Here is a 20,482-nt window from a genome sequence, read left to right as displayed (position 1 = left end):
ATGGCTGTGCTGCTCGGCTTCGCGAGCTTCCTGGCGCTGCCGCTGAGCCCCGCGTGCCGCGAGGACGCCCTCCCGGGTAGGTGCAGGCAGGTCCCCGACCCTCGAGCGGAGCAGCGCCCCCGACCCGCGGCCCGTCCCCGGGCACGTCGGACTAGAGGTCGAGGCGTGGTCCCCCTCCTGAAGCAGCGGAGGTCCCGCGGCTCCAGCCCCAGCCGCACCCCCAGCCCCAAACCCGCACCTTCCGCTGGGATCGGGGGAGAGTTCGGAAACACACTCTCCTGCCAACGCGGGGAAGGTGCCTGCAAAGGCAGGCGCGGGAGAGCACCCTCTCAGAAGGGACCGAGCCCAGAGCCCCACGGCCGGCCTGTGTCCCCGGTGGCTGAAGGAGGCAGGGACAAGGAGAAGTCAATGTCTTTTTGTATTTTAGTATTTTTTATTCGCTCTTCAGTTTGTTGGTGAACTTTTTATGCACGGGTTTATCGACGAAGTTTACGACGTTAACTTGGATCGACTTCCGTTAACTTTGTCCTAACGAGTGTATGAATTCTCTGTTCATTTCACTTTCCAATGGCGGTTGGTGCCCCATATGCTCTTGGGGGGGCTTCGGGCGCACGGCACAGTCGTTCGACAGTCACGACCGTTACATACCGGTCGCCCCAGTATTCCCAGCGCCCCCACCCCCGGCACCGGATGTAGCGAGGACTGTAATTGCCTGTGAAAAGCCAGTGGTGGCCCACGCCCTCCCCCTCTCCGGACCCCTGGACCCCCTCTCCGCGGCAACGCGGCCCTGTCCCTGCCCGATCCTGGAGGCCCGGAAGGGGAACCCCTCCACCGACCTCACGTCATGGGGGAGCCGGGTGCTGGGAGACAAAAGGGCACCAACTTCCACGAAGAAATTGGTCCGGGGAATGTGAGAGCCAGCATGCGGACCGTAGCTACTACGGCATAGTGGCCATGCCGTGTGGCTCGTTGGGAAGTTGCTGAGACAGGAGCCCTTGAACGCTCTCGTGGCCAGAAAACACATTCTGCAACCCCGAGGGGCGATGCGGGGAGCCGGCCCGTCGGGAGCGTGTTACCAGATCCCTTCCGCGCGTAGATGGAGATGCACCGCACATACATATATACACGTATCAAATCGTGACGTGGCGCACCGGCAACTCATATGAGGTTAGACGGCAGCGATGGCTCAATGAGAACTCTAACCAGAAGTCTCTGTGCCGATTCTTCTATGCGTCATGATTTATAGGCTGAATAAAAACGGTCACACGCAGCCCCCTACACACACACACACACAGAAAGAAAAAACCTTCACGGCTCCTTTGGTACTCCCCCAGCGATGGACACACGGCGCGAATTCCCCCTCATTGTCTCCAACAAGGATTTTCCATGGGTTAAAATGATCGCTATCACCGCCAGTGCCCGGGGTGAGGGGCGGTATCACCTCCTCTGAGGTACTCTGTGCGTTCTATGGTGACGCATGCTTTTGAGGGCCTTTCATGTGCTGCTACGTCAACGAATCGCTTGCTAGAAAGTGGTTCATTTGATCTCAGGAGAATTTGGCCTCGATAAAGAAAGAAACAAGGCCATTACAGGCCTTCCCCCTCGCTTTGAAAAGGCCTCCGTTTGCCTGGAAACACATGCACCGACGGAAGGGAGTTGTCTCGCTCTCAAAGGGTTTGTTGGTGTTTGTGTGTTTCATTTACAGCCAAGGACAATGTCTCCCGCATCCTAAACATGACGCTGGATCCCCAGAAAAAAATGTTGACCTGGACTTACGAGGGTAATGTGTCGGAACAAGAGTGCAGTATAGACACCCCGCCCGGCAGTTTCACCAAGCAAAGCCCCCAGGTGAGCCGTGCGCGCCCCGGCCGAGCGGCGTTGCTCCGTGCAAATGTCGCGTTTCTCGGCAACCAGCCTCTCGCGTCCGGCTGTGACCTGGACAGGCTGGCCCGCCGCCGCCGGGAATGGGCCGAGGACGCAGGTCCGATGTGGGGCCAGGACTTCCCTTCGGCCGCTGATGTGCCGCAGGCAGTGGTCCACAGACCCCATCCTCCTAGAGCGCACGACCTTGCGTCTCTGGATAGATTTTAGACTCTTTCTGTGACGTTTCCTCCCGAGAGCGATGCCTTCGGAAGTGTTGTAGGGAATGAGCGAGGTCTAGCAATTCCTTAGAAATTGTACCGTCCTTTCGTCTGTCATGAAAAGGGCCTGTGAACGCCCGTGGAGCTCATACACGTCTTATTCGTGAACAATTTAGCTCCATGAATGTCATCGGCCACATGCGTGGGCTCCTGCTTTTCCTCGATTGAAGAATGTCAGGGGCCCTCTTCATTCTTCCTTCTTCTGAGACAGAATTACAGTCTCCAGCCCCAGAAGGAAAATATTCGCAACCTCTGTGTTATATGGTTGCCCTACCGTGCACAGATATCCTATTCTTGCTGGGCACTCAGGTCTACGATGGGGGGAGGGGTGTATACAGATGGTTTTTCCGGTCATGCTTCCTGAAAAGATACACTGTAGCAAGGGTTGACCCAGCCTGGGCGCGATCCAGGGTCAGAGGAGGCAGGATTTGCAGTCTGTGGGAGGAAACGCGTAGGCTGTGTGCCAACACTGTTGCATTTTATCCACAGGACTCGTGAGTCCTCAGATTTGGGCGTTCAAGGCCGGTGCCGAAACCTTCCCCTTCACTTACCGACCGACAGTAACACTGCCTTAGCGTGTGTGTGTGTGTGTGTGTGTGTGTCCCATGGATTTGGCACATGTGGGTTTTCCCCCCAGGGAATTGCCACATGCACAATGAATGTTAAAGCCACCGAGATTTCGGTTGGTGTTGAAGAAATCTGAATGGATACCAGGCCTCTCCTCGCCAGGCTCCCGTCTGGGTGGGGACGGAGAGGCGTCCACCCCCAGGGCCCCGCCACGAGGCTGCCCTTTGTCACCGTCGTCTGAGATGTCCGCAACAGGGTACGGTGTGAGGCTCCCTCGGGGGCAGATACAAATGTGCACATCAACCTCATGGGAGCACAGGCATGTGCCCAGGGCCACGGAGTCGCACCCTTTAAAAAAGGGTACAATGGTCCATTTCGTCCTCTGTATCATTGACCACAAAAAAAAGAAACGTTTTTCTTTTGGAAGTTAAAACCCAGAACAATATATCAATACAGAGAATCTCCTGCAAACAGGGTTCTCATAGAGGAAGTAGGCAACGAGCGTGTGCTGTGCGTGGGAAGGGTTGTATCCGCAACCTTTGCATGCGTGTTACTCTCTCGATCTAAAGTTAATGTACAACTGTCCCCTTCTGGACGAGGGGGACTTACACCGGAAAGCAAAATGCTCCCAGAAGCTGGGAGGCAGGACCCAGGCTTCTGGCTCCCATCGTGCCGGGGATGCCTCTCCCCGGGGTTGCCTTCGCGGGGTGCAGAACGGCCCGGAGTTCCCTCAGCTTCTGAGGAGACGGACCGGCTTCTCGGCGGACCGTGCCGCTGAACAAGGGGGGCGTTTGCTTGCCCTCCTGGGAGCAGGGGAAATCCACTCTCATGTGTTAGAACTGTCCTCACCTTCCGATCCAGCACGGAGAGGGTCCGCCGCAGGCCGGTGCCCACCCTTCTTTAAAAACCTGCCCCCCCCACCCACCCAGCAGCACTTCTGTGGGTTCGAGGCACAAACAGGCATCATTGTCATGTAAGTGACGCATTTCCCTGCTCGGCTGTTCTAAGGAACGTGGGGGCTCTCTGGGTAACTGCCCGTTTTTCTTCTGTTGGTCTGTTTTTGGATTTTTAAGCCACTGTTTGGCTTTATCTGTCTTGTCCTTTCTGTTTCTGGACCCCAGGCTTTCTGCCCCAATGTGTGTCTCCGGAAACGGCAGCCTGTTCCGTTTCTATCTCTAGAAGAAACTGCCTTCTTGGTTTCCAACGCAGAAGCGCTTCGTCGATATTCTGCGGTGAGCCCTGGACTCGGCGTGGGAAGGCGGTGGACGCCCCCCCTGCGGCCCGAGCCAGGAGCGCGGGAGTCTGGTGTTTCTGCGGCCCCGTGGCTGCTCCCGGAACTTTCTTCCCGGAAGCCAGCCAGACGGCAGAGGCCTCAGGGCAGGCCCCGGGGGACCCTGTGCGTCCCCACAATCTTGTGCCCCCGGCTGCCCCCATCCCGCAGCGGTGGGGCGCAGCCGAGCCCGAGACAGCCCTGCGCGCTTAGAGAACAACGTGATGAGAGACAAAACCTCCTTCCAACCCAGAAAATCCCTCCCCAAAGGTGCAAGGCAAACAGATACACTTTGCAGGGTGTGTGGGGCCTGTGGGAATAAACACACACACCACCCACAGCAGACCAAGCAGAGGTCAGCGAGGGCCACCACGTGAGCCGCCAAGCCTTCGGCTGATGCGCGCAGAGCCCCCTAGTGGTGCAGGCGAGCAAACACCCCTCCTCCACACTCTTAGGTGCTGTGGGCAGGGGCCTGCAAATTAAACAGGCAACAGACCGAAAAACTGCAGGGAAGAAAAAACATACAAATTTTACACAGTGTTAAACATTTGACCCTGACTACCTGGGCTTTGTAGAAAGAAGAGAAGCTGCCAGAGTACGAGTTTCTGTCCCGGCTTTCACGACGTGCGAGCCATTGGAAGTCTGTGAGGAGACAAGGGCATGGGTTTTGGTGTCGCAGGACAGCCAACTGTGGGAGCGCAGAGAGGGGGCCAACACTCTCCGAAGGCCTTCAGGAGGCGTGCTCGCGGGGGGCCACCTGGCGCGGGGCTTCCGTCTCGTCCAGGCCCGTCCACGTCCGCAGGCTGGGCTCCGCGGACGCCCGCCGTTCCCGGGCGCTGCCCCGTGTGCCCGAGCAAGGCCGCGTCCGGGAAGGCCACTCTCCCCGTCCCCGTTCAAAGCAATCGTGACGCGGACGTGACGTGACCCGGGGTGACCTGCTGCGTCCTGGGGAGGGCAAAGAGAAGGTCGCGTGGCCCCGGGGGCGGGGTCTGGGGCAGGTGGATCCCGCTGACGGAAAGCGCCGCCCCCCTGTGGCGGGTGAGGGGCGCCTGCGGGCTTTTCTTGGACGGGCGCTCTGCTGGAACTGGGCACAAAAGGAAGGAAATTTCCAGGTACCAACCAAGACCGGCTCTCAGGAGGCCGATGGCTGTTCAAGGGTTTGTTTAGCTTCCTGAGCTCACGGGACGGTGCCGGCGGCCCCCTTGCTTCCTGCCCGGGCGGCCGCAGGTCGCGGGCCTGCGTTCTTGTTTTGGACGCGGTGCAGCCATCGTCTGCCTGTGTGTTCTCTCTCCGAACAACGCATTTCGCGCGCCGTGGGCATTGGGCCCAGAGGTTGCAAAGACGAACAAAAAACCCGCAGCCTTTTGTGTCGCTGAGCGAGGACAGGCCGGTGCACTCATACCCTCGAGCTGAAGTTGCCGGTGCTCTTGGGTGTTTGTGAGCGCGCGAAGGCGGGCTATGCCGTCAGGAGGCAGGTGACAGCAACCAGCAGCACCACCTCCCCCCGGGGCATCTGCGGGGAGCTGGCCTGCGACCTTCCTGCGTTCACTGTTCAGAGAGGACGCGTGATCCCAGCCGAGCTGGGGGACCCGCCAGAGGCTTAGCATCTGGTGTCACGCCCGGTGCCCAACTGTCGACGCGGGCAGCTGGTGGGGGACAAGGTGGGTGAGCTCCAGGCAGCCCGTGCCAGGCCCAGCTTCGGTCTGCGGCCGTCGCGGGGAAACGTTGGGAGAGTGAGCGACACGCCTGGGTCTAACTCTGCCTCCGTGGTGCAGCAGGGCACTGTGGAAAGCTGAACAGTTCCGTCCCCCAGAATCGGTATGGTGAACCCCAAGGTGGCATTACTCGCAGGCGGGGCCCTGGGGAGCAGTGAGGACGCGAGGCAGGTATGAACAACGGTCAGGTTCCGTGCCAGGGGCCTGCAAATTAAACAGTCAGCAGGCAGACCGGGAAGAGAGAACGCACATCGCGTTCCACGGATGCTCACAGAGGCCTTTCTAGAAAAATAGCGGAGGCCCAAAGGCGTGGCCTGGCCCGGGTCCCGGAGCTCAGGGCCCAGGTGCATGTCTGCTCCTGACGATGCTTCTTCCAGGTCCAGGAGCACAACACCTACGTCTGCCGATTTCCCAACGCTGTGCTGCACCGAGGCGCCAACCTGACCGTGAAGGCGAAAGCAGGCGGCGCCGTGTTTCAGCGCATCCTGAACTTCTCCAACCCAGGTGAGGCGGCCCGGGGCCAGACCCCAGCGGCCGGTCCCGTGGCGCCGTGGAGGCCGGGGTGCCGTCGCTGACGCGCAGGTCGCCCTCGCAGGCCGGGAAGGCTCTGGGGCTGTCAACTTCTCCTGCTTCATCTACGACCTGCGGCTCATGAACTGCAGCTGGGCGCCCGGGCCCGCCGCCCCCGCGGACGTGCGGTACCACCTGTACAGCTGGGCGTCCAGGTGAGCCGGGCGCCGGCGGGCCGCCGGCCCGTGTCTGTGGGCCCCGCGCTCCCGGGCTGCGGGAGCCTCTGGCCGGTCCCTCCACCCAGGGCCGGTTCCCCCACGACCTGGTGTGTCCGAAAAGCAAGGGACAGAGGCAAAGGCACAGCTGTTCTCCAATCCGCCCTCTAAAAGGGGGGGGCATTTCTCCCCGCTTCGGCCATCGCTTCGTGATGACCTGCGACGCGCGTTCCCATGCGGTTCCAGGCGTGTTCAGGGAAAAACACGCCCTCCCTGTTCTCGCGCCTTTTGGGAGGCTTCTCCTGGTGGACGCTGTGGCGGGTGCACGACCCCCAGCAGGAGGCGCACTCGGCCGTTCCCCCGATGCCCTTCCCCCCATCGCAGGGACGACGATGGGTGTGAGTGCCCGCACTACATGGCCGGCCCAGCGGGCACGCGCGTGGGCTGCCATTTCGATGAACTCGCGGAACCGCACCCGACCGATGAGTACTTTTTCCTGGTGAACGGGACCAGCAAGGAGACAGACATCCAGTTTCTGGACTTCCCTCCGTTTAAAGCCGTCAAAATGGGTGAGAGACTTTCCCGTCGTGTGTTCCTCCTGCCTGGGAGGCTTCGGGCTCCGCCGCGTCGCGGTGCGCGCCACGTCCGTGGCGGACGGCGTTCCGGGTCCCCGACCGGCGTCGGCACGATCTTGGGGTCTAGAACCGGGGTCGGAAAAATAGGCAGAATGGGAGGCGACGTGGCCACGCTTCTGCCTGGGGGTGGGATCCGGGGGGGCGTGTAGCGGGTCACACGTGAAAAGCGCCCCGCACAAGAGCGTTTCCATGGCTTTGGCAGTGATGTTGTAGAAACGTCATGAAACGCCCCATTAGCAAATATTAACTTATCGCGTCTACGAAAAGACACGGTTAGCGTGTGTACAGCTGAGGCATTAACCGTGACCTTCCAGCCCACGGCTCTGCCCCTTACGCCCCAGCCACGCTTAGCGGACACGCCTTTTCTCTGTGAGACCCAGCCCACGTCTTCTTGTGCTTGCGAGTACAAGGGAAGCAGGAACGCTTCCGCTACCCTCCGAGGTCCTGCGATTGGGGGCTACGAATTAAACTCCCACAGCCTGCCCGAAAAGCAGAAAAACGTTTCCTTTTAACGTAACGTTTGATTTTGCCACGCGGGGGAGCGCGTTGTAGACGTCATATGAACCCCCCCCGCCCCCGCCCATGGCGGTTCCAGTCGAGGACCTACCTACCATTTCAACAAAGAGCAATGAATGGTGAACAAGTGGGCAGGCAAAGGCCACACGCCCGCCCTTCTAGAACCGCTCCCTCTAACGGGACCCCCGCGGAAATCGGGGGTTATCTTAGACACGTCCTGTGTGCGGATTTATCTTCAGGCCGATTCCCACCGCCATCCCCGCCGCCGGGCTCGCCCCGAGTCCTGATTCGCGGGTGACGAAGGAGATTGAGGGGGCGGGCACATTAGCCGACGTAGACTCTGTGACGAAAGGCGATTATTGGCTGGGTTGCCCGGGAGCCAAGGCCGCCGTTCCGGAGTCTTCTGCAGGCCCTGGCAACGCGCGCGTTGGCGACCGCGGGTCAGCGTTTCAGTTGCATATCTGGTAGCATCAATAAATGTGTGGAAGCCCCGCTTCGGGCGGAAAGCCCATGTTCACGGCGCTGGGTGGCGCACTTGGCACCCGGCGCCCGGGCGGGCGCTTGGCCTCAGCGGGGCCTCGGGTGAGTTCGGAGGGACAGGAAGTCCACCGTGGCGTTGGCTCGATGTAAGACGGCGGCTGCGGGAAGGCCCTGGCGTGGGAGGTGAGCAGGGGAGCGATGGGGAAGGGGGAGTTCTCACCTGTTGCTGTGTCGGGGTGCGGCTGCGGCCATCGGGAGACGAGGAACCGGCCTGGCGGGGGCGGTGCCTTCCTTTCCGGGGCGCCCGGCACCCCCACGGGGACACGCCGACACGCTCAGCCCCCTTACCGTCTTGCTTCCCGACCCGGCGGTTTATTCCCTTTTCCGCAAGAACAATACAACAGGACAAGCGGCGAGGAAGACGCGCTCCACGACGTCCCGTCCGCGTGGCACGTGTGCAGCCGCCGAGTCGTTTCTGGTTCTGTTTGTCCTCAGAGCAGTTGAACCCACCGGCCAACGTCACGGTGCGCGACAACGGATCCCACCACGTCATCGCGTGGGACAATCCCAAGATGCGGTTTGATGTCTCCACGGCCACCTTGTGTTACGAGCTGGACATCCAACGGCAGGTGACGGCCGGGGCCGGGGGGTCTCCTTCTGCTCCCAGGGGGCCGGCCATCGTCCCTAACGGGATGTCACCACGGCTCCAGAACGTTGCCGTCTCTCCGTCCTTGACCCTGTCTTGGCCGTACACGCACCTTTTTGATAACATCCAGCGATCCCTTTTTCTTTTCCCTCTGACGCTTTGGGGTGTCCGAGGGGCGGCAGCCCCTGGCGCGGCCCAGGCCAGCTCCGCTCCGCCCTCAGTGCCCCCGTTGGGCTCTCCCCGCGTCCGTCTGCTCCCCGCTGAGGGAGAACTTTCCTATTTGGTCTCATGGGGGCACCCCACGTCCTCCTCTTCTAGGACAGATCGGGTTTTGCCAGCACCGTGGGTCGCGAAGAAGGCGGTGGTCCTCTGCGTGGCCTTGGAGGCCTTGTGCCGACGCAGCCGACCGGCCCGGAGAGTTGATTCCCGGGCCCGCCGTTACGCCCGGAGCGCGCCGCGCGCTCCTTCAGCTTCGGCGCGAAGGGTGGACGCCGAGAAGCGTGAGCCTTCACCTGAAGGCGGGTGGGGCGCCTCGGGGGTCTTTCAGGAACCCTGCGTGTTCAGATGTGCTGGTGCCATTCGGCCCAAATGAAACAGAAAAGCGCGCACCCCCGTGTTGACCGAGTGTGTGTCGCGACACACACACCAGGGACTCTTGCCGTCTGAGCCAGAGAAACTCTTCGGACCCCCGAACGCAGCTGTGGTTGCTACGTATTTCCGCTTTCTTTCTGCAACGGTTCGTCGCTCGCGGTGCACGAGTCTCGCACACCTTGCGTTACCCGCGTCCCTGAGCGCTTCGCTCTTTTGGACGAGGACACCACTGTGTCTGCTGAGTCCACGCTCTCCCGAGGCGTTGGCTTTGTGTCTGGGACTTAAGTCTGGGCCCCGGGCGTGGCATCCAGGAACCTGCCGGCAGGGACTGGCTGTGCCTGCTGGCGGCCCCCGTCCCCCTTGGGGCTCACGCGGGTGACCTCACACAGGTCTCTCACATGGATGACCTCGTACATGTCACCTCACACAGGCTGCACGCCAGGGACCTCAGGCAGGGACAATCCCAGGTGACTTTAGACAAGAGACATTGTCTGGCAGGTGGCTGCACACAGTCCGCATCAGCAGTGTCACTGGTTGGCACACACCTGTCCCCAGGGTGGGCCAGAGAGTCCCTGCATCGGCCCCGTCTCTGTTAGGAAGCACAGTTTTGGGGGGCACAGTAGCCCCTCGCCTTCCCCATGCGCCAGAGCGGCCACGGTCAAGGACGCGTGGCCTGTTGACAGCCACGCTCAGCCAGGGGCGCTATGCACACAGTGCCTGGCACACGCGCCGTGCACGCGCCCCCCGAGGGTGGCCGAGGGCCCGGGGTGCCCCTTACGAGCTGCACACTCGAAGGTTTGCTGGCGAGGGCCGGGGGTGCCTGAGGCTGGCCGGCCTCCCACGCTCCTCCCGTCCCCGGGGCGGGGGGATTCTCCAGCCGGAGCTCAGGTCCCGGGAAAGGCGTTTCGTGTTCCCTGCAAACCCGTCTCTGCTCCCCTCTTGGGCTCTGCGCCGGGGGCGTGCACCTTAAATCGGCCAACGGCGCGGGACCGTGGGGCGGGGGGGAAGCAGTTTGCTTCTGTGCGTCTGGCAGGTCCCCAAAGAGATGGGTCCTTCCATAGCTGAAATTAGGGGCTTCTCTATCCACCTTAATAGGAGAAATAGGGGGGAGGGACTAGACTTGTAGGGGAACACAAATGCATGTCTTTAGCAAAGGCAACTGAGAAGCAAGAAAATTGGGGTGATGTTTGTTTATCCAGCTCAGGAGTCAGCTTTTCGGTGTTTTCCTGGCCATAAAACTCCCCAGGAGACGGGCGTTACGACAGATTCCCTCCGTTTCCTCCCTGGCAGTGAACACGCCTCAAAGAAGGGATTTCTGAGTCCTCATTCCCAGATGTTTCCTGCTTTCAGCGGGATAAGGGACGCCCGCGCAAAGCGTCTTTCTTGCACCTGCTGAGTCCCAAATGCTTCCAGCTTCACAGCATGTTGGCAGCAAGTCTGGGGGTCTGGGCGGGGGGCCTGCATGTGCATCCGATGTCGCAAACATAGCGTCTCACTGTCTCCCTCTGGTCGGCTTTTCTAGGGCAGCTCCGTCCGGGAAGACCCCGTAAGTACCCCCTGGCTTCTGTGTGACGTCCGTGCGGCGGCCGCCGGCCCTTGCAGCCCAGGCCTCCCCGCGCGGCCCTCTCTGCTCCGCTGCCGCGCCCCCCAGCCCCCGCATGCTCGCCAGGGTGGGGGTTCGCATGGAGACACTGTGTTCTTCACGCCGCTGGTCCAGCTCAGGGAAGCGGGGTCTTTGCACATGGGATGCAGGGAAGGAGCTGAGAGGAGGTCGTCCTGGGTCCGGGGGGCCCTGCGTCCAAGGACAGGGTCCTGAGAAGACACAGAAGGGGGGACGCAGACCCCAAGGAGACACCCCGTGGAGATGGAGGGAGGGATGGGAGGGACGCGGCCACCCGCCCGGGGACACCTAGAGCCACGGAGCTGGGGGAGGTGGAAGGCCCCTCCCTGGAGCCTGAGGAGGGAGCGCGGCCCCTGCTGGGTGCTCTCAGGTCCCTCACCTGGGATCCTCCGGTCTCACCTGCCCCGGGGACCACACTCGGAGGGGCCTGGGGCAGTGGAAAGAGGATCCAGAGCCACCCGAAGCCCCCCAGCTCCAGAGGCTACCTTTGGGGACCTATGTGCAGGCTGCGGGCATCCCCGGTTGCTCAGGTGACATGTGAAGCCGCCGTCACGGGTGGCTTTCCACAGCCCTGGGCGCCCCCTGGTGGCGGGGGATCGCCCAGCCCACTTTCCGGGGGCGAGGGGCCTGCGGCGCTCAGGGTCCACGGCTACCCTGGCGTAGCTGCCCCGGGGGTCTGTTCAGAGTCGGACAGGACGCGGCGTGACACACGCTGCGTCTGAACAGAGCCGCTGATAAAGCCACCGCCTTGGCCACACACCACGCCCTTGAAGACAAAGCCACTCCGCTCTCGGAGGCAAGAGGCACGGCCCGCAGCGTGTCCTTGAGCTGCCAGGCGGTGCAAAGCGTGGTCCCCGCCCCTCCGCCGAAGCAGGCCTGGGGGCAGGTCGGGGCTCCGGAAGGAAGGCCGGAGCTACGTCTGTCCGTCCCCATCGGCCTTGGATGGGCCCCACCTGGAGGGCGGGGGGTGGAGGCGGCGCCCCTGGACCAGACGCAAGTTTCTCCGCGGGGTCTCACTCCGAGGGCCGCGGGGCCACCAAAGCTGTGCCAGCAGAGCTATGGCCCCCCTTTCTGCGTCACCGGACCCCCTGAAACGGCACAGGGGACTCGTCCGAGCGTGGGCGCAACACGGGGGCGAGGGGAGCAGTGAGACACAGGCGTGCAGCGGGGCGCAGACGCGGGGCCACGGAGGCGGGGCGGGGCGGGGGCGGGGCGGGGGCGGGGGCTCCTCAGGTCTGCGTGGAGCCGGAGGTCCGCGGTCACCCAGGCGGGAGGGTCCTGCCCCTGCCTTCTCCCCGTTCAGGTCTGCCACCCACGCGGGTCGCTGCAGGTCCTCCTTTCTTTCCAAGGTTTTCCAAACCGGGCAGGAGCGGAACGTGTACGCCTTGCCCCACGGGGCCGTGAGGGGCGAGCGCACGGTCCGCGTGAGAGGGCGGTCGAAGCACAGCTCCCGCTGGAGCGCCTGGAGCGCCACGCTGCGTTTCGGTGAGAGCGGCCGGCGCGCGCGGCCCTCCTGCCTCCGCCTCCTCCGTCCCCGCGCCGCGTCTCCTCCGCGTCGGCGGCTGCTCTTCCGTCTCTGCTCGGGACCCTGTCCTGGGACGCAGGGCCCCCCTCTCAGACCCTTCCCTCCGTCCCAGCTGCAAACACCCTGTGTCCGGATAAAGTCCTGGTCACAGGGTTTGGGGCTCAGGCGGTACACATGTCATGTTTTGGGGGACCCGTGGAGCCCACCGCAGAGGCCCTTCCAGCACAAGGGACCCAGGCTGCTCTTGGGGTCTCTCTGCCGAAACAGCCCCTCTGCAGCTGGTCCTATACCCCCTCCTATCTCTCAGGGGTCCCCCAACAATGAGGTCCCTCCCAGACTCAGCCACAAGGACACAAGGCCCTCTCGGTCACCTTGACGTCCACAGCACGGGGACGTACCTCTAAGGTGCCAGCCGCTGGCACCCCCAGCCCCCGAGGTCACGGCCACGGGCTGGCGGACTAGTCCCTGCCCCTCAGTTCCGCCTGCTCTGCGGGCGCCGCCAGGGCCTGCCCTGCCCTCCGCTCCATGATGACCGCTGGCGCGGCCACAAAGGGGCCGGCCTGCTGCGGGGCAGTTCCCGTTCCTCAGAGGCGCGGAGGGAATGCCGAGGGCTGGTCCCACGGACTCAGGGCGAGGCCCCTGTGAGCATCTGCCAGGCCGCCTCCGAGCCGCGCCGCCCCGTAGAAGCAGCAGGAAACCCGCGGGGCCGGGGTTCACTGCGGCCTCTGCCCAGCAGTCCCTCAGGATTCATTCAGGGCCCAAAAGGGCATAAGCTCTAAGTATGCACCTGCTGGAGGCAGAAAATCAGAGAAGTAGTCCAGGCTACACACAGACACACACCCCCTCCCCCATCTTTCACATTTCACACTTACGCATTCATTCCTTTGGCTATGTGAGTGACGCATTGAAAGTAAATACTCACCGAGAAGGAAAACGCTGTGCAGTGTCGTCGGCCCCCCATCCCCCTCCCCCCGCCCTGACCTGTGGAAATGGATTCAGTGGGTTCTCTCTTGTGAAAACGGGGACACAGGGAGGCAGGGTGGACACGGGACCCGAGGAGACAGATTCCTCAGAGCCCATGTTCCCCTGTCCCTCGGGGCCTGGTGGCGGGAAGTCCCGTCCTCCCGGGCCCGGCCCTGCTTCCCCCGACCGGACTCCCACTCACAGCCTGAGGGTGCGGGGCGCGGGGTGGGGGGCACGTCTTGAACCCGAGTGCCGTGTCCCTTCTGATGCCCTGCTCCACCCCTCCCCTGCCCCGCAGGCCACACGGAACCGGAGGTCAGCGCCACCGCTGTGGCGATGGTGGGGCTGCTGGTAGGCGCGGTGGTTGTCGTGATCACGCTGCTGACGTTCCTCTGCACGAGGTGAGTCCCCCAAACCTCGGAGACGTGGCGCCCGTGGAGGACGGAGACACGGAAGGACCTGGATGGCACAGAAGGGGGAGCAGAGGGGGAGAATCCCGAGACGGGAGGCCGGCGTGAAACGCCGAGAGCTCGGAGAGGGGACACGGGGGGACCGGGGACCGGCACGGGGCTTCCCGCATCCTCACGAGAGCCGCCACCACGCGGCCCACGCGCCCACGCTGGCTCCCCGCCAGGACCCAGTCCGAAGGGTCTCCCCGCCGCGGGCTGTGGGTCGCGCGGTCCCCGAAAGACGCATCGATAAAGCACAGCGTCAACAGAGGCCCGTCATACAAGGGGCAGCGTAGGTCCTGCGCCCAGGAAGGCTGCACTGACCAGCTTCCACAGGTCATGCTGGACACGTGGGGATGCATGAGAGGGAATACGGGGAGCCCCTTTACCCAGGAGTGGCCGCTGCCGGCCCGAGGCGCTGCCTTGCACGTCGGAGGCCGCCAGCCTGTGGACGGGAAACCAGGACAACGTCACCTCTGCGTGAGGCCTGAAGCCACCTGGGGTCCCCCAGAGCCGCCTGCAGAGAGGCCAGGAAAGCCGGCGTGGGGCCGACGGGCCGGGGCAGCCCAGGACGGAGGGCGAAACACGCTGTTTACTGACGGGTGAACACAGTACTTCGCGCTGCGAGCGAAGCTACCCCTGATCTGAGGATTTTTGACGAAGACGCAAAGCCAGGCCTCTGCTCAGTCACCCGCATCCCGAAGAGGGAGCAGAGCCCGCAGCGCCGGGCAGGGACAGCGCGGAGGTCCTGCCGCGGCCCCCTCGGCGCCCTGCAAAGCGGGGACAGAGCTGAGCTTGTCCTTGCTCAGGGCAGCCACCAGGGGGCGGCAGGCACCCCCGGGGCTGCTTTGCAGGCGGCGGTTCCTGCGCCCGCGCGGGCGGGAGGCACCGAGCGGGCGCCGCGGTCCCCGGGGGTGGCCCCGGGTTGTGCAGAGGTGCAGAGTCCGCTTGCTCAGGCGACGAGGCCCCGGGGCCCTGGCCAGGGTGCCCGGCCGGAGCTCTGCGACTCTCTGCGCAGCCGCGTGCGCCTCGGGCCTGGGCCTCGCCGCGCAGTCTCCGGCGCCCAGCGACTCCCTGCTGCGGGCTCAGCCGCTGGGAAGGGAAAGGCGACCCCGCCCCCGCCCCCTCCCGCCGCGGAGCACCAGAGGCCTCCACGCGGGCTCTTTCCTCTGCAGGTGGCCCCTGAGACGCATGCTCTTCCCGCCGGTGCCGCAGGTGAAGAGGGAACTGGCCGGCAGCTTTGCACCCTCCCCCGAGGTGAGCGCCCAGCAGCCCCCGGCTGCTCAGACCAGCAGGCTCCCTGGGGGCGCGGTGCCCACGGGCGGGGATCCCCTGCGCTCCCCACCTGAAGGCTGGCGCCGGGGGGCAGAGGCCAGGCCCAAGAGCACCTGTCCCCGAGCCGGCCGGCCCACGTCCGTCCCTGCTGGCATCTGAGCAAAAGGCCAAGTATGTGGCATTGGAAAGAAACCCCCTGTCCTCGCGGCCCCCAGCCCCCAGCCCCTGACGACCACCGATCCCCTTGCTGGGTCCCTGGGTTGCCCTTTTCTGGACGTTTCGCACACATGGAACCCCCGGTGGCCGAGCGCCCTGTGTTCAAGGTGCACAGCGGCCGCAGCCTGAGTCAGAGCCGCCCCGTATTCAGGGCCAAGTCACACTCCCGGGGGCGGGCGGGCGGGCGGGCGGCCCTCTGCCCGTGCCCCTGTTGGGCGGTTGGGCTGCCGTCCGTCTCCTGATTTCCTGAAGGGGGAGATGCAGGGACCCCAGCTGGTGGCTCAACGGGGCTGTGTTCTCTCCTAGATCAACTGGGACGGGGACCCCCGGCCGCCGAGCTTCCAGGAGCCCGAGGACATTGTCACCGTGGAGGAAATGCAGCCTTTCGCGAGTGGACAAGCAGAAGCCGCGGCCCCAGCGCTGCCCAGCCCCGGTTCGGAAGACGTCCGTTCCGAACGCCGCCCCCACGACGTGCAGGATTTCTGACGGCTCTGATCCCGGACGCGTGGTCTTTTCTACCTGCTGTGTCCCCGTCCAGCCCCGCGCAGCCCGGCCACTGGCCCTGCCGCACCGGGCGGGCTCAGACTTGGAAACCCTGACTGCCTGCCTCCACGCCGCAGCGGCAAAGCTCGCAGGGTCGAGCTGTGCAGACAATGGACGCGCCCTGTGCAACACGTTCAGAGCAGCATTCCCCGGCGGGGGCGGGGGGGGGGTGAGAAATGCCTGAAGGAGCTCCGCCGCCCGAGCCCCGGGGCCAGGGTGGACGGAGCAGCGGGGCCGGAGGCAGCTCGCGGGTGCCCGCAGGCGTGGCCTCCGCGGTCTGTGCTTCGCGTCTCCGGGGGCTTCTCCGTGGGTCCCGTGATGGCTTTGGGGGTAAAAGGCGCTGTCCTCGTCGACGAGAAAGCTTCAGGACAGGCTTGGGGGTGAGCGGAGCTGCTGTCCCCACCTGCGTGGGAGCCGCGCTGGCCGCTAGCTGTTTATCCACACGGCCCGGTGCCGGGTCCGCCGTAAGGAACGCGAAATAAAGCCAAGAACGTGTATCACAGAACAAGCGGGTGGGAGCTGTGTCACCTGCTTTCCCAAAGCGTCACATCTTCCTGTGCGACTGTCATCCACGGGCTTGTGACGGTCCCGCACACCGCAAAGGGATGCGCAGCCTCGTCCCTCAGCGCTTGGTCGGATTGGTTTGAAACCCATGGTGCGGCTGTGCCAGGGCTGGGGCCGCGGATGGGCACGCGCCTGCGGGGAGACTCTCACCGTGTAGTTACTGCCAAGCAGGGCAGAACGGGGCACAGCAAACAGACACAGGGTGAGGTCCAGGCGCGTGAGGACGCGCGTACGCCTATGTGCGCAGGCACGGCCAGGCGTGTCTGTGTGGCGCGTGCAGTGTCTGTGCCGTATGCAGGCGTGTGCGCGGATGCATGTTTCCACGCACGTGCCCGTGAGAAGGCGGCACCAAGGTGTCAAGTATGTTTATCATCAAACGTCAGGAAACCTGTATTGTTCTATGTGGATATTTCTGACGTTTTGTTTAAAAAAAAAAAAAAAAAAGCCCATGTTTACAGGGGAAAGAAACTCGTAGGCTCAAAATCGAAATCAAGCGTTCGTAGGGAGTTCTGACGCGGGAACCCCAGAGAAGGCTGAGCGCAACAATGTGGGAGCGCCGGCGCCGAGTCCCCCGGGGCCCTCTCACCCCCCAAACTGCCTGGGGTACACGCGCGTGCCTCTCCCCGCGGCCACATCGGGGCCACTCCGTGCTATGAAGTAGCGTTTCACACAAGAGGGGCGCACGTGCGTGCCGCCCCGTGTGCCTTGGCACATTTTGTAGCCCGCGGTACCAGGGACCGGGAGGACAGCGGAGAGGGGTAGGGTGCGCCCTGCTGATGTGGGGGACCGTCCTCGGTGCTGTCGTTCCCGATCCCCACAGGCTGGACGTGTGGGTTGGACTCCGTCCACTTAAAGCAGGAGACCACGTCCCCGCCCGGCCCGCGGGCTGTGCCCCCTTGACCCGCGAGGTCTCAGCGAGGAAGCCACTGCGCTTTCACAAGAGGCCCCTGCTCAGGACGATTGTAACTCTTGGGTGGGGCCGAGCTGAGAGAAAGGGCGGCTCAGTCTTTCAAAAGACTTTCCGAGCAGAAAGCCGGGTGCGCTGCCTGGGGAGGGGACCCCTGATCGCGGGCAGGACGTCCGATGCCCGAGTCCTGTCGCAATCCCCACACCCGGGGTGCAGCGCCCGCCCCAGAGGACAGGCACGACGCCGCAGCTTCGCTTCTGAGAACAGGCGGGAGGAGGAGACAGCTGTCTCTCGAGGAAACACGAGGCGCCGCGTGGCACGGCCGCTGCACCGCAGAGGGGCCTCTGAGCGACGTGCGGGGGCTTCAACGTGAAATCGGAACCTGGGAGGTCGGCCCACGGCGGCAGGGTCTGGGCCCGAGCTGCCGCCCGGGAGGGCAGGGGAGGGGCAGGGTGAGCGTGGGGTGCGGGGGGGAGAAAAGGAAACAGGGGGATCATTCTGTGAGCGCCCTGGGTCAGCAAACTACATGAGCCCAACGCACGGACTTCAAGCAACACACATTCACCCCCAACCCCAGTCCTGGAGACCCGGCGTCTGAGGCCCAGGGGCCCCGGGGCCGCGCTGCCTCCCCAGCCTCCAGGGAGGGGCCTTCCCCGCCTCTCCCCGCTCCGGGGGCCCCGGGGGCCCTGGACGGGGGCGGGGGGGGGGACCGCGCCCCTCCCTCCCTGCCTCCGTCTCCACGGAGCGTCTCCTCGGGGTCTGCGTGTCCTCTTCCGTCTCTTCTCAGGACCCTGCCCTTGCACGTAGGGCCACCCCGAGCCAAGACAACCTCCTCTCAGATCCTTCCCTCCATCCCATCTGCAAAGACCTTATTTCCAGGCGAGGCGCCGTTCCCAGGCGTCCAGGCAGATGGGTCTGGGGGCACCGCGGGGCAGCACAGACCCTGAAAGCCACCGACTGGGGTTCTGCAACCCCTTTGTAGCCTCACGGGCCGCCCTGTCTTGCCCAGCATCATGCGTGCACCGTACAGGACACACGTGCCTGGGAAGACGTGGGCGATGCCCGCTGGGCAAGCACCTCGGAGGCTCCCCCGCGGGGCCCCCATCGGGCTTCGGACGCAGCTCTGGCCCCAGGATCCCTCTGGCGGGGCCTGTTTGGGGCGCCGCTTTCTAGGGCCGCCGTGCTGACCTGGGTGATCCCTTCCGTCCGTGCAGCCGGCGCCACCCGAGGCTCCAGGAGGAAGGGAACCCAGGGCCTTGCCCTGCAGCCACGGCCCGAGCGGGCAGGCAGCGTGCGCAGGGGACACGGCACAGGTGCGCCTGGTGCGCCCGGCTGTGGTCTCGGGGAGCCCAGCTGGCCGCGCCCTGTCGCATCCCGGTTCCACTTTCTGTTCCCCTGCCGTGTCCGCCGCCCCGGTGCTGGTCCTGCGGCCGGCCGGCCGCCCACAGCGCAAAACCGGGCCCTCGCTCTGCGTGGGGTGTGTTCTGCTCTTTTGGAGGGAAAAGACAGAGAAGAGGCAGAATTGAGGGAAGGGAGGGAAGAGAAAAGAAGGGGGAAGAGAAAGGAAAAAAAAAAAGACAGGCGGAAGCAAAGAAAACGAGAGGGTAACTGAGAAAGAAAGAATAAAAGGAGAGAAAATAATCGGAAACAGAGAAATAGAGACACGAGACAGAGGCAGAAAGAAGGAGAAAGAGAAACAGAAAAACAGAGCGAGAAAGCACGCCAAGGTATAGGAAAAACAGAGAAAACAGAAAAAGACCAGACAGAAAGGGAGCAGGAGGAGGCAGGCAGAGGCCGTGGCGGTCCCTGCGGCCCCGCGGCCGGGGCAGCCCCGCGGCCCCTCCGGCCGCACCCACCGCCGCGCCCGCCCCGTGCCCGCGGCCGCCCGCCGGGCCCTACCAGTGCCAGACCCAGGGGGACCAGGCCCTGACACGGTGAGGGGCGCCCGCCCCCCGAGGGTCAGAGGTGCCCGAATCCTCACCAAGACGGGCAGGACCCCCAGGCGGCGTGAGGGACGGGGGCCCCGGTCCCGCCCTTTCAGGCAGAACGGATTTTGTCTCGACACAGGGCTGCTCCGCCCCCGAGACCCCAGATCCACGCGGTGGCCTGCGGCGGCCGTAGCCAATCCCCGCACCGGGGGCTCCGGCCCCCGGGACCCACCGTGCCCCGTCCTGGAGACCCGGCGGCGGCCGAGGTCCAGGTGTCCCAGGGCCGCGCTCCCTGCGGATGCTCCAGGGAGGGTGCCCACGTGTGGCGTCCTCGGCTCCGCGACACGTCTGTGCAGCCCGCGTCTCCCCGTGCCTGCGGCCTCCGCCCGTGTGTTTCCTTCCCGCCCGCTGGACGTGGAGACCCCCGTGTTCCGGGGGCGCCCAGCCAACCGTCAGGACACCGGCAGCAGCCCCTTCCAAACCCACTCACGACGCGCTGAGGTTCCAGGCGGATAGAAACGCGGGGCAGGGCTGGGGGAGCGCGAGGATACCCGTCAACAAAGGAGCTGGCACCTTGGGGCACAGCCTCAGGGAGGGGTACGGGCGGCGGGGGGGCCTGAGGCGTGGGAACGAGGGCCAGAGGGGCCGCCGGGAGGGACCAAGGTCCCCACAGGCTGCAGCCGGGAAGGAGCCTGGGGCGGCTCAGGGGACGCTGGATGCCGCCCAAGAACGTCCTTGCGAAGGAACTGGGGACGCGGCGCTATCGCCCTGCCCCCTCCCCGGAGGGCACGTGCGGCCAGTTCCCAGGGGACAGCTGCCCAGGCCCTATCACCAACAGCAGGAAGTTGCTCAAGTTGGGGAGCGTCTTTCAGGGGACAACAAAGAGGAACAATCGAAGAGAAACAAGAACCTGAAAACGGCCCTTTCTTAAAAAAAAGGCTGCATTTCAGGGAAAACACACAGCGATTGCTGTTCTGCTGAACCCCACGTTCACCGAGAGAGACAGCGGCTTCCTGGAGCGGCCCCCTGGCCCCGCCGCCTGGTCGCTGCGGCTGTGGCTCCACCCAGGGGGCTATAAAAGCAGGATGCGGGGGACCGGCGTTGGCTTCTCCTCGGTTCCTCCGGCACAGGCAGGAACTGCGCGCTGCGGTGAGCGGTGGCCGCGGGGACCCCGGGCCCGCGGACGCCCGCCCGAAGGGCTGCCT

The 20,482-nt window shown here is 64.3% G+C and overlaps 1 protein-coding gene across 1 annotated transcript; it reads left to right on the top strand.

Annotated features, from left to right (window-relative positions):
- Positions 1 to 15,821, top strand: LOC129079763 (granulocyte-macrophage colony-stimulating factor receptor subunit alpha-like). The gene is made up of 11 exons (XM_054585033.1): positions 1 to 76; positions 1,706 to 1,848; positions 6,071 to 6,197; positions 6,289 to 6,418; positions 6,803 to 6,987; positions 8,545 to 8,674; positions 9,014 to 9,217; positions 12,211 to 12,392; positions 13,694 to 13,796; positions 15,020 to 15,101; positions 15,642 to 15,821. The coding sequence occupies exons 1-11, from the start codon at positions 1 to 3 to the stop codon at positions 15,819 to 15,821; spliced, it is 1,542 nt and encodes a 513-aa protein (XP_054441008.1).
- The last annotated feature ends 4,661 nt before the right edge of the window (positions 15,822 to 20,482 follow it).

Source organism: Pteronotus mesoamericanus, unplaced genomic scaffold (genome assembly GCF_021234165.1).
Source record: "Pteronotus mesoamericanus isolate MK-2021 breed Mesoamerican mustached bat unplaced genomic scaffold, CSHL_Meso_final contig_80, whole genome shotgun sequence".
Classification (NCBI taxonomy): Eukaryota; Metazoa; Chordata; class Mammalia; order Chiroptera; family Mormoopidae; genus Pteronotus; species Pteronotus mesoamericanus.
The sequence above is the reverse complement of the archived record's forward strand: the minus strand, read 5'-3'. Positions and strand labels throughout refer to the sequence as shown.